The 25,121-nt window shown below is 57.6% G+C and overlaps 2 protein-coding genes across 2 annotated transcripts; one reads left to right on the plus strand and one right to left on the minus strand.

Annotated features, from left to right (window-relative positions):
- Positions 1 to 201: 201 nt before the first annotated feature.
- On the plus strand, positions 202 to 6,482 carry FAM240A (family with sequence similarity 240 member A). The gene is made up of 3 exons (XM_040994985.1): positions 202 to 294; positions 4,917 to 5,062; positions 6,392 to 6,482. Exons 1-3 carry the CDS (start codon positions 202 to 204, stop codon positions 6,480 to 6,482), a joined length of 330 nt encoding a protein of 109 aa, XP_040850919.1.
- Positions 6,483 to 7,253: 771 nt separating this feature from the next.
- ALS2CL (ALS2 C-terminal like) lies at positions 7,254 to 22,669 on the minus strand. The gene is given in 26 exon segments (XM_040994357.1): positions 7,254 to 8,068; positions 8,397 to 8,493; positions 8,707 to 8,856; positions 8,946 to 9,007; positions 10,253 to 10,295; positions 10,535 to 10,708; positions 11,208 to 11,273; positions 11,682 to 11,839; positions 11,925 to 12,021; positions 12,099 to 12,272; positions 13,224 to 13,357; positions 13,736 to 13,813; positions 14,207 to 14,318; positions 14,682 to 14,843; positions 14,933 to 15,031; positions 15,345 to 15,410; positions 16,021 to 16,217; positions 16,466 to 16,532; positions 16,652 to 16,710; positions 17,145 to 17,264; positions 17,768 to 17,899; positions 18,127 to 18,292; positions 18,479 to 18,544; positions 18,945 to 19,146; positions 19,671 to 19,803; positions 22,435 to 22,669. Coding segments are annotated over 25 exon segments (2,868 nt in total). The 5' UTR covers positions 19,774 to 19,803; positions 22,435 to 22,669; the 3' UTR covers positions 7,254 to 7,984.
- Between the last annotated feature and the right edge of the window lie 2,452 nt (positions 22,670 to 25,121).

Consider the following 25,121-nt stretch of genomic DNA (forward strand, 5'->3'; position numbering starts at 1 on the left):
CTGCCAGAGCAAAATCCCCGCTGCCTTTGGGGTGGGCAGTGGGAGTCAGTCCATCAGGGAAAAGGCCACCTTTGCCCTGGAAGGACGGCTCTGGGATTCAGCTACCGACCTGGTGCACGCGACCTTGCCAGCTGAAGCTTTCCTCTAACTCCTCCGACCTGCCTATAAAGGGCTCCCTCCCAGGGGGACTGGGGCCAGATCATGGCCTTCGTGAGCCCCAGAGCTGAAGAGTCGAGAGCCGCAACGCTCGGCTCCCTTGCACCAGATCAGGACAGCAGCAGCTTCACCTCAAAGGTAAGAACGCTGTGCAGGGGCGGGCAGAGGTGGGGGGTGGAGGTGCACCTTACATTCCCAGGGGAAAGAAAGGGCCGACTCCCATGCACACCTACCTTGCTCAGCTGCTGGGATTCCTCTTTCTCTCAGAACTTTCTTCCTTGAATCTTACCTGGGCTTCCTTGCCTAGTTCATACAGTTAACGGATGTAGCCAGAACAAGCTGAACTTTGTGAGAAGACAGAAACCACAGCCAGGACTCACACAGAGGCAAAGCAGAACCTGTCAACGGGGCACTGCCTGGCCCCCAGGGGAGCAAGGGCTGTCCCTGTGTCCACCTGCCTGCTGCAAGAGTCTGACTGTGCAGAGCATCCTAGGCTATAATCCATGCAGGCATCACTGGGGGATCGGGCTAGGGCTATCCAGTCCTGATGAAATCTGTACTTTCACCAGCTCCTAGGTGATGTCACTGGGCCAGCTCCTGGGTCGGTGGGTAGCAGGTTCAGCAGTGTTTTGGCCAAAGTAAGTAACCTCGGAGTGTATAAGGCCTATATCAGATCCCTAAAAATTAATGTAAGGACCTGGCATGGTGGTCCAGTGGCTAAACTCCTCTCCTTGAATGCACTGGGAGTAAATCTTTAACAAAACAAAAGTAAATATATATTTTACTAGAGACACTCTTGTGCTTGGTAAATTTCTGGGTTTTTTTTTTTTTTGCACAATTTTTAAAATGATTTTTAAGTTTATTTTTATTGGAAAGTCAGATATACAGAGAGGAAAGACAGAGAGGAAGTTCTGTCCTCTGACTCACTGGAGCTGAGCAGATCCAAAGCCAGGAGCCAGGAGCCTCTTCCAGCTCTCCCACGCAGGTGCAGGGTCCCAAGGCTTTGGGCTGTCCTCCACTGCCTTCCCAGGCCATAAGCAAGCAGCTGGATAGGAAGTGGAGCTGCCAGGATACGAACCAGCACCCTTATGGGATCCCTACGCATGCAAGGTAGAACTTTAGCTGCTACACTACTGCACCAGGCCCCCAAAACAATTTTTTCATGACCACAAATCTGCAAACTTTTTTTTTTTTTTAATTTCAAAAGGCAGGGTTACAAAGAGAAAGAGATCTTCCATCCAGTAGTTGACACTCCAGGTGCCTGCAATGGCCAGGGGTAGGCCAGGAGCTTTTTCCATGTCTCTCTCACAGTGGTCACACAGGCCCAAACACTTGGACCATTTTCTGCTCCTTTTCCCAGGCCCTTAGCAAAGAACTGGATCAGAAGTGGAGCTGCCAGGACATGAACTGCCACCTATGCAGGATGCGAGCGTCCCTGCTGGCAGCTCAACCCGCTTTGCCGCAGTGCGAGCTCCATCCGCATGAATTCTAAAATACACATGCAGCTTTGTTACATAACCACTCCCTACCCACAATACAGGAAACTCCAGTCTCCCTAAATTCCCTCATGTTACATCCTCGGCGAGTTCCCTGATGGGTTTGGAGGACTTGTAGAGATCCCAGACACAACCTGTCGATTTTGCAATTTGCAGACTTGTTTTTCTCAGTCTGTGCCTCATCTTCTCTTTCCCCTAACAGAGCATGGTTTCAATTTGGACAAACTCCAATTTATTCAGTTTTCTTTTGTATGTATTGTGTTTTGCTTGTGCTGAGAGCGCTTTGCCTAACCCCTTGCCAGGAAAAGTTCCTCTACGTTCTCTCTGAGTTTTACTCTATATTCACACATAGGATATTTCCTGAGTTGGTTTTTGTTTAAATTGGGGTGTGAGTGAAGACTCCTTCCCCCACCTCAATGCCCATGCATTGGCTGACTCCATCACCAGAGTCAGCCTCCCGGGGGCCTTGCTGTCCCTCTGTGGGCCCTTTCCTTTCCCAACACCCTCCCTGCCCCCACCCCACTCACGCACCCCGGCCAAGTGATTCTTTCAACTTCCTTATTTTAACAGCAGTTTCATCACTGAAGTCTCTTCTCCTTTCCATCTGAATTTTGGAACCAGCTGTTTGCTCAGTCCGGGTGATTGCTACGAATCTCTCAAACGTTTCCTTTCTGCCATGGTTTCCTCCAGTGAATTCTTTTAATTTAGTGCGTTTTCTGGTTCTAGCGTTTCCATGTTGTTCTTCACATCTGTTATTATTTGCTGAGAGTTCCTCTCCGTTCACTTTCAGGGGATTTGCCTTTATTTCACAGAGTATTTTTATAATGGCTATTTTAAGACTGGTATGGAATTACCTCTGCATGCTTTCCATGTTGGCATCTGTCAGTTATTTCTCCTCGCTCCACTTGAGATTTTCCTGGTTCTCCATGAGCGTGTGTGTGTTTGAGATCCCGTTCCTACGTTGCTCAAGGTCAAGTGAACAACTTTTTGGGAATGTTGGTACCTGTGTTTTAGCGACACATCCAGCAGTGAGTCGCAGACTCCCCACAGCCTCTGTGAGCTGTGGCTGCAGCCTCCGTTTCCTTTCCGGAGCCTTGGCAGGGCCATCCAGGTGCAGGCTCTTTATAAGTCTCGGCTGTGTGGGGTTGGAGCCACGTGGGTGCAACTCAGACACAAGTCAGTGAGGGGCTCAGGCACAGCTTTCTTTAAGTCCACCTGGCACTTCCCACTTCTTTGGGTTCCCCCTTCCAAGCCTTTGGACAGAAACCCGGTACTTGGGTCACCCACCTCATCCGTACGCTTCCTGTGGTGCACCAACTGCTGGGCCAAGTGCCAAGAGAACTGAGAGGGACGGAAGACAGCCAGGACCAGTCCCCACCTCCTCTTGCAAGAGAGCAAGCTTTTCTGCCCCAAGGATTTTAGGCCTCCAGCAGGTGGGGCTACAGTTTAGTTCCTTTGCTGCAGCCACACCTTCTTCACTTTGGTATTTCCTGGAAAAACAAGAGATCCCTGCCCTGCTCTGTCCCTCCCCTGAGCCGGGAGGAGTCTATTTCCTCCCTGCAGCCATCAGGATGCGGATGTCTATTCAATCCCACTTCGGGATTTCAGGCTGCCCCTAGAGTCTACACTGAGTAGACACGGACAATAAAGTGCCACGCAAGGGCAGCTAAAACTCCCAGCTTCCCCAGTGCCCCTGCCATTGGGGGATACTCAGTGTCCACATGGCTGCACCATGTCTCAGAGGTCCCATTTTTTAAGGAGACAAGGATGAGTGCACCACCCCTCCCCGCTCTTCCTTGGAGCCCTTGGGCCCCTTCTCAGCTCCTGACAGCCAGGGTCACAAAGTTTCTAGGTGATTAGCAATACCTTTGGAGAGGTGGAATTGGATGATGAAACACTTGCTGCAGTGAAATTCGAGATGTACAGTTGGCATGCTGGCAGGATGCAGAGGCACCTGCTACATTATGAGCCACTTGAGCCAACAAGCCAAGAGTGATCAACAGAGCCCAAAGCTGATTTTCTATTGTTATGAAAAGCTCTTAGCAGGTCCAGCATGGTCCTCACCTTGCACGCTCCGGTATCCCATATGGGTGCCAGTTCTGATCCCAGCAGCCCCACTTCTCATCCAGTTCCCTGCTTGTGGCCTGGGAAAACAGTCAAGGATGGCCCAAAACCTTGGGTCCCTGGCACCCACATGGGAGGCCCAGAAGAAGCTTCTGGCTTTGAACCAGCTCAGCTGCGGCTGTTGCGGCTGCTTGGGGAGTGGATCAGCGGCTGGACATTCTTCCCCTCTGTTTCTCTTCCTCTTTGTATATCTGACATTCCATTAAAAATAAATCTTAAAAAAAAAAAAAAACACAAGAAAAACTCTTAGCTACCTCCATTTGGGTTTCACATTCTGCAGCCCCCACCCCCCGCTGCCCCTGTGGACTAAGAACCCCCTCTTTTAAGTTCGGTAAATTCTAGACATTTCTGTAACAAATCACTTGAGAAGCAGCTCGAGGTTTTCCAAAGTCTGAAGCCTGCCCTCACCAGTTCCTGCCGTGGAACCACAGGCGAAGTTCTGCAAGTCATGGATCAAGTGAGGAAGGAAGGTGACCCAGCCCCAACCTTTGGGCATCTTATGACAACCCAGTGGCCAGACGGGCACAGAATGCCAGTACACATTACCTGCTGACATGCTGAAAAATATTACTATTATTATTTTAATACTGAATTATTTGAAAGGCAGAATGACAGACAGAGACGGAAAGATCGCCCATCCTCTGGTTCGCTCTCCAAATGGTGACAATGGCGAGAGCTGAACTTACCTGAAGCCAGGAGCTTCTCTCAGCTCTCCCTCATGGGTACGAGGGCTTGAGCACCTGGGCCATCCTCGGCTGTTATCTGAGGACCATTAGTAGGTAGCTGATTTTAAAAGTGGGGTAGCCAGGACCTGAACTAGCACCCTGATACAGATGCAGGTATCACAGGCATCAGCTTAGCCTGTTGCACTTTAACATGTATCCCCCAGAAATCTTTGTTCTGAGAAGAGGTACCTGCGCCTGGCACACACGTAGGGAGCGCCTGCACTCACACGTCCCTACATCCAGACCAGGACCAAGCAACAAGGGGGATGGGATTCTTGCTGTTGCAGTCAGAGGAGCTGTAGCCAGTCTGTACGGCTCTCCCGCAGAGGGGCTGTGCTTCGGGCACGAACCATTACCTGCAGCATATGCGCCCAATAGCCTTTTATTAGGGTTCAGCTGTTCTTTCGGATTTCAGAGCATGAAGAAGCAGTGTGCCCGCCGGGAAGTCTTCTGTGGGAACACGTGCCACGAGCTCAAACGCTTTTGGGAACAGGAAATTGGCAAGCAGACTTACTACCGGGAATCCGAGGAGTACCGCCTAGGCAGAAGTGCCCTGAGAAGGTACGTGGCTTGTTGGTCTACTTCGTAAGACTCAGGTCTTAAAAGCCGGCATTGTGGCATAACATTGTGCCCACCTAAGATGTCAACAACCCCCATCAGGAAACCTGGCTGCTCTCCTTTCCATCCAGCTCCCTGCCTGTGGCCTGGGAAGGCAGTGGAAGATGATCCAAAACCTTGGGACCCTGCTCCCACATGGGAGACTCAGAGGAGACTCCTGGCTCCGATCAGCCCAGTTCCAGCCATTACGGCCATTTGGGGAGTGAACCAGCAGATGAAAGTTCTTTCTCTCCATCTCTTTCTCTGTAAATCTGCCTTTCCAATAAAAATAAATGAATCTTTTAAAAAGAATGAATTGCCCGGCATGGTGGCCTAGTGGTTAAAAGTTCTCACCTTGCACGCGTGGGGATCCCATATGGGTGCCGGTTTTGATCCTAACAGCCCTGCTTCCCATCCAGCTCCTTGCTTGTGGCCTGGGAAGGCAGCGGAGGACGACCCAATGCCTTGGGAACCAGCACCTGCGTGGGAGAGCTGGAGGAGGTTCTTGGCTCCTGGCTTCAGATTGGTGCAGCTCTGGCCATTGTGGTCACTTGGGGAGTGAATCAGAGGATGGAGGATCTTCCTCTCTGTCTTTCCTCCTCCTTTCTGTATATATATGATTTCACAATAAAAATTTTAAAAATCTTTAAAAATGAAAGAAACCAAGCAAACAGTGGAAGATGGCCCAAATGCTTGGGCCCCTACAACCACATGAGACCCAAATGGAGTTCCTGGCTTTTGCTTTGGCCTGACCCAGCCCTGACCACAGCTTTTAAGTCTCAGCAACACTGAGCAGTAGGTGCAAAGAGTTCCCATCTGCCCTCTGTGTCTCCCCTCTGCCTGCCCCCAACTCTCCCCACATCAGGCCCTGGCCACCATCCTGCTCAGGGGTGCCTCATAGACAGTCGTGAGCCTGCAGGGACATTTCCAGTCTCTGTTTATTTTGTAAAAGCAAAAACTGACTTCCCCAGAAAAGCGTCAATGGGCATCTCTGAGGGTATAATTATTTAACTCTTTCTTACATATAATATTTTTTTAAGGTTATTTATTTGAAAGGCAGAGCAAAAGACAGAGAGAACGAGAGATCTTCCACCTGTTAGTTCACTTCCAGACCAAAGCCAGGAGCTAAGAACTTCAGCCTGGTCTCCCCGCCCATGGGTGGCAGAGGCCCAAGGAGGCCCATTCTCCCCTGTCTCCCAGGGGCTTGGCAGGGGAAAGGAGGAAGCGGGCCTCTGCGAGCCAGCAGTCACGGGAGGCACGTGCCATGAGGCTGGGTTCTGCTTCCGCTTGTAGGCTCAGGGAAGAATGGAGGCAGAAGCTGGAAATGAAGCTGAGGCTGCGGAACCACACAGAGGAGGCTGAGGAGCAAGTACACCTCGGCTGAGAGCTTGCAGCTTCCCGAGGTCCTCTGCCAGGAACAGCCCCGAGTCTCTGCTATACCCACCAACATCACGCCACCATCTCCCCATCGGCAAGGGGGTGTGCCTCCGAAGCCCAACCAGGGCACAGTGGGACGCAGCCCCTCCATCACCTCTCTGCACACGGAAGGGCACACCACACGTCTGGAACCTTCTCTTTAGAATGGCCTGTAGCCATTAATCCCCACATGCACCCAGTGGGGGCAGGACATTCGGTCTTTGAGATCATGCTCTTTGTGTCACCTAGTAGAGTCACTCTGCCAACTCACCCAGGAAGCATCTTTCACTGTCTTTGGTTTTTCCTGTGAGGACAGGAGCACGCCCATCTGTAGGACAAAATGTTGTAAATAACCACCAGCACAGTTCTGGAAACAAAACATGCAAATGTTCCTTCTCGTTCCGAGGAGCGCAGTGGCACTTCCACAAACATGGCCCTTTGCAGCCAGGATCCTTTGAATAAAACTCAGTATCTTGTCCTCACTGTGTGCTTGCTCCTTTTTTTTTTTTCCCAATGTTTTAGAGTTTGTGTGTGTGTGCTTAAATATTACAGGGTTTTTCTTTTCATCATGAACTTTAAGATTTATTATTTTATTAAAAAAAAAAAAGACTCATTTATTTACTTGAAAAGCAGAGGACAGATCTTCCAACCCTCTGGTTCACCTCTCAAATACCTGCAGGAGCTGGAGCCAGGCAAGGCCGAAGCCAGGGGCCAGGAGCTCCACCCGGTTTCCCACACAGACAGCAGGACGCCAAGCACTGGGGCCACCCTCTGTTGCCTTCCTGGGTATACCCGCAGGGGCTGGATCAGAAGGGGCACAGCCAGCACCTGAACCTGGGATGCGGGAACCCCCTGGGATGCAGTAACCCCCAAACGGCGGCTTGATCCCCCCATGGCCTGATTTGGAAGTTTTCAGTTCAGCTAATCTCTGCCTTCACCGCAACAGAGCATTTGCCACACACAGACCAGACTTCGTCACTGACTGGCCATCTCTCAGGTCCAGAAGCACCCCCGGCTGCTTCCTCTGAGGGTGTGACCTGTGACTGGACCTGGGGCAAAGATGTCCACCCAGGAGAAAGGCACAGACGGATGCGAGGTGTGGAGTCCTTAGCACCTGCCACACACGGAGATGATGCCAAGGCGAGACTCGGAGAGCAAGGAGGAGTGGCACTCCAGCATCCCCCTGGCCCAGGGACCCTGGTGTGGCACACAGAGCTTCCTCTCCCTGCCCAGGAAGTCCACAGGCTTCAGCCAGGCCACAGAGCCACCAGCACACAAGAGGACTGGGTAGCCAACCCATAAGCTCCAGCAGGTGGGGCAGCACAGGACACCAGCCCTATAGGACACACAGGAGTCTGGTTGCTGCCCTGGACCAGCAGAGTAGGACAGGACGCCCAGGGTGAGCCCAGCTGCTCCTGTGAGCAAGGCGTGCAGGCCCAGCAGCTCCGCCATGGGCCTAGAGGCATGAGGCTAGCATAAGAGCTCCTTGGAGTCTTGGCGGTCAGGCAGGCGGTGCAGCCGCATGTCTTCTCTCTGGATGTGCTCATAGCAGGACTGGAGGCAGAGGGGCAAGGGTGAGGCTGGGGCTGGGGCACCGGTCTCACCCCCCACCACTCCCTGGGCTCCAGGGCAGTCCTTCCCAGCCTGCACTACTGCATTCTTGACTCTGCCCTTGGCCACTCTCTACCAGGCAAACAGGGTCTTCCCAGAGTCTCAGAGGTCTGGGAGGCACAATGGGTCCCTCAACATGGGCAGAACCCAGGGTGCCCAGAGGTCCCCTCCCAGAGGCACGTAAGAGCTGGACACCCGAACTCATCCCCACAATGGAATCTGGGGCAAGAAGGGGCCCAGCCGCCCAGGGGTAACCACCTCCGCCCCTCACCTCCAGGGCCGTTAGCAGGAAGTCATAGAGGCCCCCCGTGTGGCTGGGGTCCATCATGTCTCTGATCAGGTGGATCTCGGCTCCCAAGTGCTGGATTCTAGGGGGTGAAGAAGAGGCCTTTATGTAAGGTCAGTGAGGGGCCTGACTGGCAGGGGCTGGACCCCTGGGGCTCATCGCTCTGCCTCTGGCCCCAGCGGGACAGACATGGGGTGTGTCTCTGCTTTCCTGTCTGTCCCGGGAAAAGCCGCCCCCACGACCCCAGGGCCCCAGGGGCTCAGAGGACACCTAGTCCTGACTGCCTAGGACTCACCGGGCCCGTGACACCACGTAGATGAGCAGCGGCAACAGGTCATCCATGGGCAGCTTGTGCTCTCGGCCCAGCACCCGTGACACGGTGGCCTCGATTTCCCCGTATGTCCTCTCCAGCACCTCCAGCTTCTCCCGGGGGTTCACCGTGGTCCTGCAGCAGGGGAACCAGGTCCAGGCCCAGCCCCAGGGGAGGGCTGGGCTCCCCCACCCGCCCCCAGCCTGTCCCAGGCCATGACTCACATAATCTTTTGGAGGCACCCAGTGGCTGACAGGAAGCACTTGTCCTTGACCAGTGAGTACCTCTGTGTGGTAGGGGAAAGAGTGGGTGAAACTGAGCTTGGCTTGCAACCTACCCTGGCACTGAGTAATCCCAAACAAGTCACAGTTTGCCCGTGGGCCTCAATGTTTGCGTCTATATGAGATAGGGTGAATGGGCCCTAGGAAGCCGGGAGAGCAACATGGATCAAAAATCCCAGCACCAATGGGCACTGGCGTCCGTCCCATTCCAGGCACCTCGATCAGTGGGACCAGACACAAAGGTTTTCTGAATCACAGATTCTCAGTCTGCTCCCTGAGGTTCCATTTTTATCCAGGTTTGTCTATTTTTTAAAATAATTCATTTTCATCTTTTTAAATTTCAAAGGCAGACAGAAAGTGAGATCTTTCATCTGCTGGATCATTCCCCAAATGCCCACAACATCTGGGCTTGGACCCAGCTGAAGGTAGGAGCCAGGAACTCCATCCGGGTTTCCCACCAGGGAGACAGGGACGCAAGCACTTGAGCCATCATCACCTGCCACTTCCCAGAGAAGCCAGGTAAGAAGTGGAGGAGCCAGGAGCCCGGCACAATAACCTAGTGGCTAAATCCTCGCCTTGCATGTGTCGGGATCCCATATGGCTGCAAGTTTGTGTTCTGGCTGCTCCACTTCCCATCCAGTTCCTTGCTTGTGCCCTGGGAAAGCAGTCGAGGATAGCCCAAAGCCTTGGAATCATGCACCCGCGTGGGAGACCCGAAAGAAGTTCCTGGCTCCTGGTTTCAGATTAGTTCTGCTCCAGCCGTTGTGGTCACTTGAGGAATAAACCAGATGACGGAGAATCTTTCCTTCTGTCTATATGTCTACTTTCCAATATAACAAAACAGCTGTGGAAGAATGGGGACTTGAACCAAGCACTCTAACACGGGATGCGACCTCCTGAGAGTGACTTAACCAATGCACCCAATGCCCACCCACAACCCTGAACTTGACTCAGGAGGTCCGGGGTGAGCCCGAGGATCTACTTTTTTGTAGGTTCCAAACCGACACTGCCCATCTGGCACTCCCCAGGGACAGTGGCCTCAGGCACCCAAGGGCAGCTCCAGGATACAGCTTATACAGCAGCGGGAACTGAGGCACAGCCAGAGGGCAGAGTCCGGTCCTCCTGGGCCAGTGGCTGTACCCACCCTCTCCCCCAGAGGCCAGAACACAGGAGCCTGACCTGCCCCCCTGACACACACACAGACACACTCTCAGGCTACCCTTCCTCCCAATTAGGCCACACCCCCTTACCTGATTGCTGGTGAGTGTGAGGTCCTTCAGGGGCCAGAGGTGCCTGAGGTCGACAAAGCAAGACAGGGAACGGACACTGACCCAGAGTTGAGGGTGGGGACACACACCTGCAGTGCTCAGGGCCATGTGTATACCTCCGAGGGGGAGCTGCCGGGCAAAGGGGCTTCCCTCCATGGTGCAGTCAGGCACCCAGGTTCAGCCACTTCCGGGCACAGACTCCAGGGCTCCATGACTGAGCATGCTTGGGCAGAGCGTGTGGTGGCCAGGATGGCGGGGGCTCACCTCTGCACCTCCAGGAACTTGAGCAGCTTGGTGTCGGGGAAGAGGCTAAGGCTGGCGATGCCACGGCTGTAGAGCCTGTCCTCGCGCTCGTGCAACAGCAGGTAGAGCGTGAAGAGTTCCGAGTAGAAACTGGGCAGCATGAGGGGCAGCATCAGGTCATGCACCTGCAGCTCCCTGGGCCGGAGATGGAACACCCTGGGGTTAGCCTGGGGTGGGGATCGTAGCACAGGAGGCCCCCCCAAGAGCTCCCCAAGAGTGACCCAACCCATAGAATTCCTCCCAACTCCCTCCCTCCCCAGCAGGCAGTCTGCAGCTTCCTTCCCTTTCCAAGCCTGTTCTCAGCCATTACTCCTTCCTCCTTCAAGGAGCCCCTTCCACTGCTTCCTACGGTGCCTCCACCGCCAGACCCAGGCAGGCCTGAAGTCTGAAAGTGAGTGCAAAGATTTGTGCCTGTACCCCAGTTCTCAGCCTCAACACCGGCCAGGCCTCAGCCTCTCCACTGGTGTGTAGCTGGAACAGGAGAGCCTGAGCCGCAAAGCCAGGATACACAGTGAAAAGATAAAGATGTGCCCACACATTGAGGGTGCGCCCCTGGCTCCCTGGCTGTTCCCAGGTCACAGGTCAGAGGCCTGAGATCACCCAGGTCAGTGTCTGCGGCCCCCAGGTCATTCACCTTGTCTCTGCGTCTTCTTCCTCCAGCATCTGGCCCCTGCGCTGTAAGGCGACCCCCAGCAGACCCCTGCAAGCCAAGGAGACTAAGATGGCACGGTTGCCCCCTCCCCAAGACCAGAGCGCCCCCAGCACAGTCCCTGGGGGATCTTATGGGGCCACTTCTAACACAGCCAACCACAGCAGTCACTGCTGTGGACAACAAGCCTTCACTCAAGGACCCTTCCACATGTGATGCCGCGTATAACTCAGTCATGGCTCACCCTGGGGCTGGCTCCACTGTGGTGGGCACAGTGGGTAAGCACTCCTCTGGGGTCAGGGGTCAGCCCAAGGCCTGAGGCTGATGCTCTTGTCTCCTCTGAGCCCCTCTGCCCGGTAGTCGCAGGCACCCTGTCCACTGGCCTACCCTCCCCAGCTGCCAAGTCAGCCCTGAGGCCCCAGCACCACAGTCACTTCCCGGGCACAGCACATGCATCACCTGTAGGCAGCCCAGATCTCCCGGGCATGCTGCTTCACCTCCTCCTGGGCCATCCCCTGCAGGTGCTTGTTGGCCCCGATGCCCGCATACGTGGCTTGGAAGGTCAGCATCAGGGTCCGCAGCAGCTTGGCCAGTGGGTGCCGGGGGTGGCTCAGGGCCTAGGCCGGCAAGAGGCGACAGAAGTGCTCAGGGTCAGGTCTTCCAGGAGCCTCTCAAGCTGTTCCCTCACCCAGGGGCCCTCACCTTGCCAAGGTACCGCTGCTGGGCCTCAAGCTGCCGGTGCTGCAGCAATTCCTCCAGGGTGTCAGCCAGGCTGCCCACGCTGTCCCTGGGATGTGATACACAATCCTCCTTCAGCCACTCCAGGGCCACCCGGGTCCCCTCTGCCTTGGGTGCCTCGGGGGTGAGGGGCCTCACCTCTCACATCACACGCGCTCCTGGGACCTGCGAGGCCCCCGGGGGCTTTGCACGTGGAAGCCCAGCAGCGCCTCCTGCAGGTCAGCAGGGCAGCCGGCAGCCACGAAGTCGCGGAAGGGGCGGTAGACTCCTGGCCAGCGGCACTCTACTGGGAAGATGCCTAGGCCCAGCTGCCTACGGCAGAGGGTAGGGGCAGGGCAGGGATGGGGAGACACGAGACAGGGTTGTGTGTGCAGGACCCTCTTCAGGCCCCGGGAAGGATGAAGGTACCAACCTGGCCTAAGGCTTCACAGAGGGGCCAGAGACACCCCGCCCCCTCCCCAACCTGTGATGGAGCAGACAGACCACGTTATCTGGACCGTGTGTGGGAGGGGTGGGGGGTAGATGTGGGTCCTGGCTCAAGAGAGACCATGCCTGAAGCCAGGGCTGCCCTGCTCAGACACCCAGCTCTCCCTGCGCCTATGGTATCTCCTCATGGGTGACCACAGCCTGGCTGACAGGCCGGGGCCCAGCTGTGCATCCAGGGGATAGTCTCCTGCAGCCCAGCCTGTGCACTGGACTTACAGGTCATACCCCAGCTGCACTCCACTCCCAGCCCAGTCCGGTAACCCCTCAGTGACTCTGCTACCCCATCAGGTGTGGCCTATTGGAGCCCTTCTCCCTGCAGGACATCCAGTCTTCTTCAACAGATACAGCAAGAGCACCCCTCAAACTTCTTCCAAGGGAGAATTTTGTCCCCTGAAGAACAGTAGGCTATCCTCCTTGTCCCCCACCCCACTCCAACACCCCCTGAAGTTGATGATAACTGCACTGTGTTTCCTTCATCACCATGCCTATCAGGGAACTCAGAGCCATGCTCATCTCAATCATAACCACTGTGGGGCCTGTCATGCAAATCTTTTTCAGGGTCAACTTCCTATTTGTAAAGTCTATTTGTATAGAAAAAAAGAAAGCACGAAAAGGAGCCCAAGAACAGGTTACCAATGATATTTTTTCTCTAGTTTTGTGGTCTGTGGAATTTATGCCCTTTCCCCTCACCTCCTCCTCCTCCAATCTAAGTCTGGGCCCTCCCAAAGGACCCCTGGAGCAAGATGCTTCTGCACCAGGAAGCCGATGGGCTCTCACCTCTTACAGCTGTTACTGCTCGGATCTGGCGGGAGGGCAGCTGTGTCCAGCATGCCCTGTGTGTGCAGTCCTTGCCCGAACCCAGGACCGAATGTACCCTCGAGGGTGAAGCCATTGGGGAAGGTGATCTTGCCCTGTGAACCAGGAGAGGGGGGAACTGCCAGTCTCCCCTCCCCACCGCCCTGCTGGCCTCAGGCAAAGGCCTATCTCACTCACCACCTCCCCAAGTCCCATCCATTCCAGGCCACAGCACCCTCAGCCACCTCAAGCCTCTGGCTCCCTCTGATGGCCCAGCAGGGTCCCTCTACTAGGTGAGCATGAGCAGGACCAAGGTGGTGACTGTATGGGCTGGGGGTGATGGCCAGGGACAGGGTGGGACATGGGGGCAGAACAAGGGGACTCGGATGCTAGCAGGCACATGGATGCTCTTAGCCTGTTCACAATCGGGCCGGGAGCAGGGGCTGTGCCCATCTGGAACGGGCGGACAGGGCCCGGGCAGTGTCTGCTCTCACCTTCCCCTCCAGGATGAGGTCCCTGGTGAAGGTACCTTCATACAGGGAGTCGTCTTCAGACAGGAGGACGCCAGGGCCCTTGGGAAGGAAGCAGGGAAGAGCAGGGCTGGCTCTTGACCATTCATCGCTATGGATGAGGACATCAACCCGCAGACCCAGGGAAGAACCTTCTAAATGACGTAGGAGGCCTAGCTCACAACCAGGCTTCTGGTGAGTGGGTGTGGGGGCGTCTCTGAGCACTCCGTCCTACGGCCACCGCAGTCATTCCTGCCACTTCACTGAGGCCACCATCACGACTATTAGCCTGGCTTGTTGGGGAGCCTGACAGATGTAGCCAAGGCCAGGGTGGGGGCTTAGCAGAGCCAGGCCTCTTTCTTCATCCTCCCCCCTGAAGAATGACTTCCTCTTAGCTTTAGGGCCCCATAGCAAGTGGGGTACATGAGTGGGGTGGGGGAGCAACAACACACGCACCACCATCTTGTCCGCCTGGAAGGTGCCCTGGTAGCAGACGCCTGCCTGGGTGACCACAACCCCAGGACCATGGCGCTGGTCACCCTGCCACATGCCGATATAGCGCTCGCCTCTATGGGGAGAGGAGGGGCAGGCTTGGATCAGAACCAGTCCTGGGCACCCGCAGGCATGGTGGTAGGGGTGGGCCAGGGGCAGGGGGGAGAGACAGTGATATCCCCTAAATCCACTCAACTTAGGCCCCCAAGGGCATCATAAGGGTAAAGTGTGCCCAGGCAGGGTTCATGGGCTAAGCCAAGGAGGTATGAACAGGTGCCAAAGGGTGGGGCAGAGAGGCTTGGGGGAACCTGGGAGGCACACACAGGGTGAGGTCAGAGGGTACCAATGGGGAACCACGGCCCTGGAACAATGTGGTGGTGGCGTGTGTTGGGGGGGTGTCCCTATCCCCCAAATCTGGCTGGGGGCTGTGCATACTCACCTGTCCCGGTCCTCCTCCACACCATAGCCGTTCCTCTGGTCTCGCTCCCAGTGGCCTGTGTACTTGAATGGCCGAGAAGCCTGCGGGGGACTCTCCAGGATCCCAAAGCCATGCCGCAGGCCTGCCTGGAAGTAGCCCTTATACACCTGGTCCGAGCCGTACCTGGTGAAGGTCACAAACAGCTGGCCAGGGCTCCAGGGGCTCAGACCAGAGGGAGGAGACCAGCCCCGCCCTGGCTGAGGGCCACTTACTCACAGATGCCATAGCCATTCATGCTGCCTGCCCGCCAGTGGCACTTGTAGCAGTCGAACTTGTCCTCAGGGGGCTGGGGCACCAGATGGACGCCGAAGCTACCAGTGTGGCCAGTGGGAGTTAGGGCCAGGGTCAGCATGCCTCCACACCACCATGTCCCTGCAAGGTGCCCAGCCCCCTCCTCCTTCCTGAGGTATCTCTCCATCACAGCCCCCAGCCACCTAGGGGTCCTCCCTGAACTAAGGTGTAGCCTAGTTCCTTATTCAGGGCCCAGGCCCCTTTATGTACAATAAGGGGCTGTAGGTGAGCCACAGAAAGAATCAAAGCTCCTGCTTGGCCACACAGGGGAGAAGACCACCGATCTGTCCACCACCCCCTTTTCCTACCCCCAGTGCCACCCACCAGCCTTACCCATGCTCCAGGCCATTGCAGAAATCGCCCACATGGTTGCGCCCATCTGGCCACTTCAAGGTTCCCCTGCAACATGGCCAGGACCCCTGGGCATCAGGCCCATGGACCCTCCCTGGACACGCCTGCTCGGAGGCTCTCCCCATCCTGTGCCCCCTTTGGGGGCCTCCCCTCTGCCAATAAGGTGTGCGTGCCCATGTTTTGTTTCTAAGCCTCCTCCAGCTCTCCCTGGAAGCAGATGGTGACAGCTTGAGAGGCTGACCTCTGGAGCCCTGCGCGGCTCAGCTCTAGCAGGGGACAGCTCCCATCCTCTCCACATACCTGCCTGCCTCAGGGGTCTCATGTACCTGCCGCCGAGGCCAGGTGCCCCCTGAGACCTGCCCATACACGTGGGTTTCTGCCCTTGTAACACTTAAGTGCAAACCCCTTCCCCAAGACACCCAAGCCAGCAGAGTCAGTCTCCCTCCTTTAAAGACCACACAGCCAGCATGGGCCCGCAGGCTGGCCTTGGTCTCCATCAATACCTTAGCAGGCAGACTAGCTGCTGTGCAAGAAGATGGAGGGAGAACCCTGCAGGATAGTCAATCCACTGAGCCCAGGGAGGAGCCCTGGGGCACGAAGATCATGTCCAGGAGGGTACTGTCTCCCCCACCCCTGAGCTGGAGCTGGGGCCACTCACTTGCCGTGGGGCTTGCCCTGCTGCCACTCGCCCTCATAGGTGGCATGGCAGAGCCGGCCCTCAGTGTGGAAGGTATAGGCTCCATAGCGCTGGGCAGGGAGCTCCACAGGCTCCTGGCCGGCCCCCAGCACTGGAAAGTCCTTCTTGCCCCGCAGGGCCTGGCACACAGCCTGGGTCACCTTCCACTGCCAGACCACCTGGTGGGAATAATGAAATGTGGGCTAGGTGACAGCCCCTCCTGGGAGCCTCGTGGGGCAGCTCTGGGGCTGGGGGAGGGAGTGCTCTGTCCCTGTGGTGTGGGAGGTCAGGGGTCAGGCATGCCATACTGCTCCCAGGACCTGCCAAGACCCTGGGGGCAGGGATGGAGTCAGGCCCAAGGTTGGCTTCAGAGGGCGAACAGTGACCCCCTGACCTGCCACCCCACTTACAGCACGGCCCCTCTCACCTGGCCTTGGCGGTCCTTGGCACAGAAGGAGAACTCGTCTTCAGGTGTGAGGAGGTGAAACATGTACCTAAGCAGATGGAGTTGAAGGGGAGGCTTGCCTCTCCACTCAGTCCACAAGGGTGGCAGGCAAGGCCCGAGTCAAGGCTGCGGGCAGATGTCGGGTGGAAGGGCCTGGATGTTACTCACCCATCCTGCCCAGGCTCCAGCCACAGCAGCTTCAGGTCAAAGGTGTGGACACTGTGGCCCTGTCAGAAGGAACATACAGGTGTCTGTCTATCAGACCCTGCCCCAGGCTGGCCCCTGAGCCCACAAGGAACCCCCCAGCACCAACTCCTCCCCAGCCCTGTTCCCAACTCTGGGATGCCTGGGCCCAGCAGTTCTCAGGATTTGGGAGGCCTGACCATGACCGTGCCCACCCCAGAGACCACGACCCCTTGCCTCACCCTCCTACTGGCCTGCCCCAAGCTCCTACTGCCTGTGGGGTATCCCGACAGCTCCAGCCAAGACCTCTTCCACCAGGAAGCTTTCCCCCCCCGTCCCCACCAGTTGGGCAACCCAGGCCAGCCTGGCTCCTTTGGAAATCACTGCCTACCCCCCAGTACCTCCCCAGCCCACATCCACAATCCCAGCTGTTCATCTTTCTCTTGCTCCTCGGCCAGTCCAACCCCAGAATCCCAACCTGCACCAGGACAAGGGCATCATTAAACAGCAGCACACGCTCAGCGCGCAGTGGGGCAGCCATCACAGGCACATCGTGGCTGTCCAGCAGGAGCCGACGGGCAGGGCTGCACAGCATCTCCTGGCCAGGGGTGAGGGGAGATTATAAAAGGCTCAGGTGTCCCACCCAACACCACATCCTAGGTTCCTCCGAGATGCCTCCTCAGGTTCAGAGTGAGCCCCAGTCAGAGGCAGGTACTGGGGCACAGAGGCAGGGAGGGGCTATTCCCAGCTGCCCTCCCCGCAACACCCAGCAAAGTGGCTCAGTGGCCCTTCCCCACCCCATCCCACCCTCCCCTGTGGGTGGGGTTAGGGTTCACCATCCCTGCCTCCCCCATCTACTTTCCCAACACTGCCCCAGAGCCAGGCCTGTCATGCCCCCTAGGGGCACAGGGACTCTCCCAACAGGGGCAGGACGCGTTGTGGTGGGCCTGTGATGGGAGCCCAGTAAGGGCTAGCCCAGCAGTTGCCTTAGAGCCACCCACCTCCACCCTCTTCCAGGTGGGGTCATACCTACAGCAAGCAGACTAAGTCACACAGCAGCCCTCTGCCCCTTCCCCAACCCCCTACCAGGTCCCCACTCACCCACAGCTGCCCACTCAGACTGTGCCACAGGCTCCGTGTGGCCTCGGCCTGGTCCAGAGCCTGCTGCATGTACGACTGCAGGTTCCCAAAGACGGTGGCCGCGTGCACCACCAGCTCCCGGGCCGGGTGATGCTGCAGAGGTGGGGGCAGCCAGTGTGTGTGTTGGGGGGAGTGTTGCTGGAACCTTCCTCTCCCTCTCTCCCACCTTACCCTGCCCAAACCCATGACAGCTGCCCTGACCCCAGCTGTTCAAGAGGCCGATATCCAGAGTCCACCCTGCTGCTCACAGGGGGCATCTGGGACCAGCATCCTAAGAGCTGGGTCCCCAAGCCTAACCCCTACCCCACCCCTGTACCCACCTCCCCAATGACACCACTGAGACTCAGCAGCTGCAGCACACACTGCTGCACGTGGTGCACCAGGGGCTGCTGGAGGGCCTGTACCAGCATTGTGCCCGCTGAGCTCTCGGCATTCATGCTCCACAGCAGCTGCTGCAGTGCCTTCCGTCGGCCCCGCCAGTACTCCCTGTGGGTAGAGGGGGGCATGTGTCACCCCTGCCCTCCCTCCTCCAGCCCAGCGCCCTAGTCCCACTACCTGTCCTGGCTACTGTCCCAGGCCCAGCCCTGATGCTGACCCAGAGCCCAAGTACGGAAGCCCCCGGCCTGTCCCCTTCCTGCTGCATGGTATAGACGTCGGTCGGCTTGCACTCACCTCCTTCCTTTTGCTGCCTTCTGAAAAGCCTGCATCACCAGGCAGTTCGTGTAGGACTCGATGTACCTGAGGGGAGCAGAGGTGCCACCTGCTGGCACAGCCTCCCAACTCCTCACCCACGCCTTGCCTTTCTGTAGGGGTCTTCAGATCCCACCCATTGAGCAGTCATAGTCCTGCGGGCCCAGATGGTGGCCCAGTTCTGGGTGCTGCTGGCCTCAAGTCCTGACCCACGCAAACAGAGCTAACACAGAGTCTTTCTTCCTATAGGGGGGACACCCCAGAGGTTCAGGTGCAGTGTGTCAGAGTCAGCTGCCACCAGGCTCACACCTGCACCCAGGTATGACCCACCCATCTAGGTTAAACCCAGATCTCTGCTGAAGCACGGACTAAGGCGAGCACCTCCAGGGTGGGGAGCCAGTAACCCCAGTACCACCATCCCCCAAGGTGATGGCCAGCCCCGCCTTACTCCATGTGCACCTGCAGGACCCGGTCAACATGGCGCAGCAGCAACAGGGACTCCAGGCCTGCCGAGTCAGGGTGGCACAGCCGCTCCTGCAGTGAGCGCAGGCTCTCCTCTGTCACAGCCCAGAGCTGCTGGGTGCTCCCATGCAGCTGCTCCAAGAGCTGCAGGCACTCCTGGCTCTGGGGCTCCGCAGAAGGTTCTGAAGCTGGAACGGGAGCACAGCCAGGCTTTGAGCTACATACAGCTGGGTTCTGGGGGCAGGACTGGTGCCCTACCCCACCCCACTCCCAGAACCCAGCCAGGGCAGAGGCTCCACAGGACCTCAGTTGGTCGGGCTGCCATTCCACAGGTACAGAGACCCCAGGGAGAGTGGATGTTGGCTGGCGGCCAGGCCCTGGTAGCCTGTCTTCTAGGCAGGCTTCTCCCAGCAGCACCTGCTGTACTGTGCTGGGTGGGTGCATGGGGCACGGGGCAAATGGAAGACAGAGGGCCGACACCAGGCTCTGGGCTACAAGCCCAGGTTCATGGCCTGTGCCCTCGAGGTTTTTAGCAAAAGGAGCCAAGCCAGCCTAGGGGCCTGGGTTGTTCCCCTAGAAGACTGATGCCAGCTTCATTATGCCCACATGAGAATGTGAAAGCTGTGGCTCAGAGGGTCCTGCAAGGTCAGGCTCCTGCTCCTGGGATCATTCCACACGCTCCCTGCCATCCCCCTGGATGGCTAGGACTTACCAGCCAAGAGCAGAGGCTTGAGGACAAGGCTGTTGACACGGGCGAGGGTGGCCAAGAAGACCTCCTCTAGCTGCAGCAGGGCGGTCTCCGGGGGGCTGCACATGACCAGCTAGCTGGGTGCACGGGCTCCTTCCTGGGAGGGGGGCACAGCTCAGAGCCCACATGGCATGGGTGAGGGCAAGACCTGCATTCCTGAGAGGACGGCCCTTCATCCACTGGCATGAGAGCTGGGCCAGGAGCCCAGGTAAGTCCCTGGACTGGCCCCAGAGTTGCCCTGCCCCCTGCCTGGGCGCATTTAGCAGGTGCTGAAAAAATTGGTAGAAAGGATCAGTATTACAGAGGAACACTTCCCCTTCTACCCAAAAGGGCAGAGGGCTCGTCAAGCCCAGGTGAGATAGGCTCTATCCTTTGGTCAAACCCCCACCGTGGATCCCAAGTGCTCAGGTGACATCTGTGTCAACATCTATGACCAGGGCTGTCCTCAAAGCCTTGGCCCAGGGGGTTTCGTGCCGGAGCCACGGGTGAGACAAGAGAAAGTGAGGACATGGAATATGTGAAAGGGACATGAGACTACGGGATGGGAGGGCTTGGCCCCTGAGGGTTGCCCACTGAGCGGCACCCTAACAGGCTGGCAGTCAGCCGTCAGGAGTTCCAGGCGATGTCAGAGCAAGGCAGAGGTAGAACCCAAAGCCACACATGGGAAGCATATGGTAAAGGAGATGGTAGTGAGCAGCCAACGCGGGGGGCAGTCGAGACCCTCCCGCACCTCCCCAAACAGGCTGAGCCCACCACTGGGCCTCACTCAGGTGGGGGTAGGGGCATATGCAGACTTGGGGGACCCTCAAAGCAGGCAGGGATCAGCCAAGAACGGTGTCCTGAATGGAGCCTGAGCTCAGCCCAGCCCCAGAGTCAAGGCTTGGCCCCCAGGAGGACAAGGCACTCTCCCATTGGACCTGTGCCCTCACCTGGCAAAGCCGTGCACCTGCCCACAAGGCCCACCCAGAGCTGTCAGGGCAGGCTCACTTCTGACACTCTCTAGGCTCTAGAGTTGGCCGGCCTAGGCAGGACAAGGGACATCCAAGGCAGCCAGCCAGCAATGGCCAAGTGACCCAGGCAAACCCCAAAGGGCCAACGGGCAGGGCCTCAGCCCTCCCCACCACTCTCCAAGGATGTTGCAGGGGCACCTAGGCTCCCAGCAGAACCCAGCACTCCCAGGCAGCTAGCACAGGAGCAGAGCAGGGAGGTGCCTCAGAATCCCGGCCAAGAGCCAAGAGTACAGGCCCAGGAATTCCTGCCCCACCTTTCCTGCTGAGGAGCGGCAGGAAGGGGAAGCAGCTGGATGCCCAGCTGTAGCCACCTCCTTTCTCTGCTGGTCCTCAGGGTGGCCCCAGGCCCTGAGCATCTGATGAAGTGCAGGGGGCTCCTGGGCAGCCTGAGCAGACCCAGGGAGCTCAACCCGGTACTGAGGCACAGCAGGGAAATTCCAGAAACTGACAGGATGGATAGGTGCCCTGAAGGGTGACCCCTCCACTCCCAGCCACACTGACAGATGAGGACAGGCCCAGCGTGATGGTTCAGTAGCTAAATCCTTGCCTTGCAAGTGCTGGAATCCCATATGGGTGCCAGTTCATGTCCTGGCTGCTCTACTTCCCATCCAGCTCTCTGTTTGTGGCCTGGGAAAGTAGTCGAGGACGACCCAAAGCCTTGGGACCCTGCACCCATGTGGGAGACCCAGAAAAAGCTTCTGACTCCTTGCTTCGGATCACTCAACTCCAGCCATTGTGGCCACTTTAAGGAGTGAACCAGCAGATAGAAGATCTTTCTATCTCTCCTCTCTGTATATCTGCATTTGCAATAAAAATAAATAAATTAAAAAAAAAAAAAGAAAGAAAAAAAGTAAGTGGGTTTCCTCACTTGATCCTTCCAGCCAGGGCACAGGTACATTAACAGCAGGCTGGGCAGGAGGGCAAGTCAAGGCCCAGGAGGGGTCCACAATGCTGCATGGCCTGCACCTGCAGGGCTGGCTCCTGGTCCCAGCAGCTCACCTGAGCTAAATGGCTCATACAGCTTGGGTGATTCACCCAGGCACGTAGTGACTTCCCAGCAGGGCCCAGCCCCCTGCACCTCTGCCGCTCTGCATGGGGTGGCGTGAGGACAGGACAGGCCAGTTGCTGCCTGCTCAGGTGAGTCAGTTACCCAACCTAGAGTCAGGCCTGTGCTGTTTGCTGCCTTCCTGGCCTCTGTCCACACTAGGTCCCTGCTTCAGGGCAGGGCCAACGGCTCGCCCTCCCCCTCCCAGGCCAGGCCCCTGGACCACACCCAGCCATGGCACTTACTGTGGAATTTCCGGGTTTGGACACAAAGTTCTACTGGTCAAGGGGGCTTTGCCCGGGATGTCCTAGGCAATTAGCATGGCCAGGAGGTGGACGGTGGGCACACAGACGGCCCTGAGTCACACCTGAGCCTCTGCTCCGGTCGCCTGCCACTAGCAGCTGCTCCAAACTCCTCCTGACCCTACACGCCCCGCCTCCACTGCATCTTGCTTCGCCTCGCACGTGTCCCCGCTTTCCTCCTGCTCCCTGCCTGTCCCCGGAGTGACCAAAACACTACATCCTGTTCCAGCCCGCCTGGCGGACAACGTCACCTTCTCGGCTTCCCGGTCGAGCCTGGGGCCACCTCCTCCCGACAGTAGCTCCCTGCGCCGGTCCAGCCCGGTGGCCTGGCTGTCCCGCAAACCGCGCGACCTCGGGCGCCGCACCCTTACCTGCGCGGCGCGCGCCCCGTCTCGGGCAGCTGCTGTGGCGCACGGAGGACGCGGGAGTGGCTCACAGGGGCCCGGGCACACCGCTGGTGCACCCCCGGCCGGGCCCAGCTCGGCCCAGGTCTCCACGGGGAAGGCACCCTCCTAGCTCCTGGCGCTCCCGGGACGCGGCGGCGAGGGGGCGGGCACCGACTGCTGGGGGCGGGCTCCGAGCCCTGCGCTCCACCCCCAAGTCCCGATGGGTCCATGGAAAGTGTGGCGTGGAGAAGCAGCCAGGGCTTCCCCACCAAGTCCCGCCGGCCTCGGGCCGTGCAGCCCCGGCCTCCCCACCAGCCCCGCCCCAAGCTAACTGGAGCCGCAGGCGAACCCAGCGCCGGGCGGATCCCTGACCCGTAGGCGGCCGCCACTCCTGCCTGTGACCTTGGGAAGCCGCCTGCCCCCGCGCGCGGGTGTCTCAGCAGAACCCTGCGGAGCGTGAAACCGGCGCCTGGCGGTGTTCTGCGCCAGGGCCCAGCGACCTTGGAACGAGTAGAGGGAAGACCTTGTTCTCCCAAACCCTCCCCCAGCCCACACACGGCCAAGGCGCCTTTGTAGCCCGGGCTGTGGGGCTGTGCCCGCAAAGTCCCTTCCCTTCCTCTTCTGTTCCCAGAACCTCCATCCACCTGCCCTCACCCACAAAGGCTGCCTCAGGGAAAGGCTGCCGCCTTGCCTCCTTGCCTCCTTGCCTCCTTGCCTCCTTGCCTCCTTGCCTCCTTGCCTCCTAGGGCTGGGGTAGGTGGCCTGTCCCCTTTCCTGGGAATTCAGTCAGATGCACCTGTCTCAGGAGGGTGGAGGGCAGAGGCAGACGCCTAGGTACCAGGTCCGAGTCAGCTCCCTGTGTCCACTGTAGGCCCCAGTGCCCTGTGTCACTCGGTCTCCCGCAGCTTGCAGCACAGCAGGGCTGACCGTGACTCCCAAGAGTGGAATGAGCTGGAGCCTTCCGCTTTACACAGGCCTTCTAGGTTCTCTCTTTGGGCAGGAGGAGGCAGCAAGGTGTTCTAGAAAACAAGCTTGGGCTGCCTTCCTCTTGCTGTGGACCAAGGCCAGTGTGTGGCCTCCAGCAGTCACAGTGCTTCTGATGGGGAAATGGGGGCATGGCAGGTTGGCGGGGCTCTGAAGTACACACAGGATCTTAGCACCCCTGTGGATCCTCCAGGTCCCGGGTGTGGGCTAGGGAGGATGAGCAGACAGGGACAGGTGGGGCAGGGCCTGAGCAGGGCAGACGGGACCTAGTGCTGGTGCTTCGGGTGGTCCCATCCCCGCCCTGACCTCAGTCTCCTCACAGGTAGCTGGGGGAAAGCAGTGCTGCGTGGACTCAGGTGGGAGCCCACACTCTCCCACCTCTGCCAGGGCCTTGGTACACAAACACATACTCGTGCACACGCAGGTCTGACCCAGGCCTGACAGCCCCAAAGCTATTCTAGGCTGGTCCTGGGGCCAACAAGTCCAGGGACAGCCAGCTCACAACAGACCACAGCCACTGTATCCCAGGCTCAGACCGTCCCGCTGCCACCCCCACCCCAGGCTGAGCCTGTTATGCCCCGAAATTCAGCTTGCTCTTGTAATTGGGGAAGGAGGGGGTTCTGAACTCACTGCCACCAGCTTCTCTTGAGTCCCCTGGGGTTTCAGGCAAGAGCTCTTCCCTAACCACTGCTCACTGCCTCCCCACCCCCAACAGCTTCCAACCCCAAAGCCCTGGATGTTGCACTGGTCCCCACAGGAAACCCAAAGGCGCTAAAAATAGTACAGGAGGGAAGGACACACAGGCTTGTGCTGGCCATATCCACACCACAACTCCACTGAGCGGACACTGCCTTCTGGCAACCAGGCTCCCTCACCTGACACCTGGTAACCTTAGCAGGGACTAGAACCATACTGGCCAGCGGGCAGAAGACTGAGCTGGAGGCCCCTATGTCTGAGAAGGATCCAGCTCCTTCCTGGGGCTTTAGACCCTGTGAATCAGCAAGAGAGGGGATGTTACAGCAAGTGTTGCAAAACCACTTGAAGATGAAAAAGATGTTAGATTGCAAGATGTTTCTTTCGACATGGTGTTTTCTGCTGGCAAATCAGAAACAAATGTGGGCCCCTAAGACATCGACTGAATGAGATAGTGTTCTTTTTAAGATCTGGTGTGCTTTTGGCGGCAGACACTTGGCACAAGGGTCGAGACGCGGCCTGGAGTGTCTGAATTCCCATATCAGAGTGCCTCTGATTTGAGTCCAGTTCCCTGACCATGGGCACCCAGGGAGGCAGTGGATGATGGCTGGAGTGCTTGATCCCTGCCAACCATGTAGGAGACTCCAACTGAGTTCCTAGCTCTTGGCTCCAGCCCGGCCCAGCCCAACTGTTGCAGGCATGTGGGGAGTGAAGCAGTAGATGGAAGAACTGCTTTGTTTCTAAAAAGACATAAAAATAAAATTTAAAATGTATTTCTTAAAGGTTTGTTTATTATTTTTTGTGAAGGGTAGAGCTAGAGAGAGAGAGAGAAACAGACATCTTCCACCTGTTGCTTCATTCCATAACAGCCAGGGTTGGGCCAGGCTGAAGCCAGGAGCCCAGAACTCTACCTGGGTCCCTCACGTGGCTGATAGAAGCCTGGTATTTGGGCCACCTTTCACTGCTTTCCCAGCAGCTGGATCAGAAGCCAAGTA

Source organism: Ochotona curzoniae, unplaced genomic scaffold (genome assembly GCF_017591425.1).
Source record: "Ochotona curzoniae isolate NIBS_2020 unplaced genomic scaffold, NIBS_Ocur_1.0 contig_908, whole genome shotgun sequence".
Taxonomy (NCBI): domain Eukaryota; kingdom Metazoa; phylum Chordata; class Mammalia; order Lagomorpha; family Ochotonidae; genus Ochotona; species Ochotona curzoniae.

Coding starts and splice junctions, on each gene's coding strand:
- FAM240A (XM_040994985.1), top strand. CDS start 202: ATGGCCTTCGTGAGCCCCAGAGCTGAAGAGTCGAGAGCCGCAACGCTC. Junction 295..4,916: donor GCAGCAGCTTCACCTCAAAG/GTAAGAACGCTG, acceptor TTCGGATTTCAG/AGCATGAAGAAGCAGTGTGC. Junction 5,063..6,391: donor GGCAGAAGTGCCCTGAGAAG/GTACGTGGCTTG, acceptor TTCCGCTTGTAG/GCTCAGGGAAGAATGGAGGC.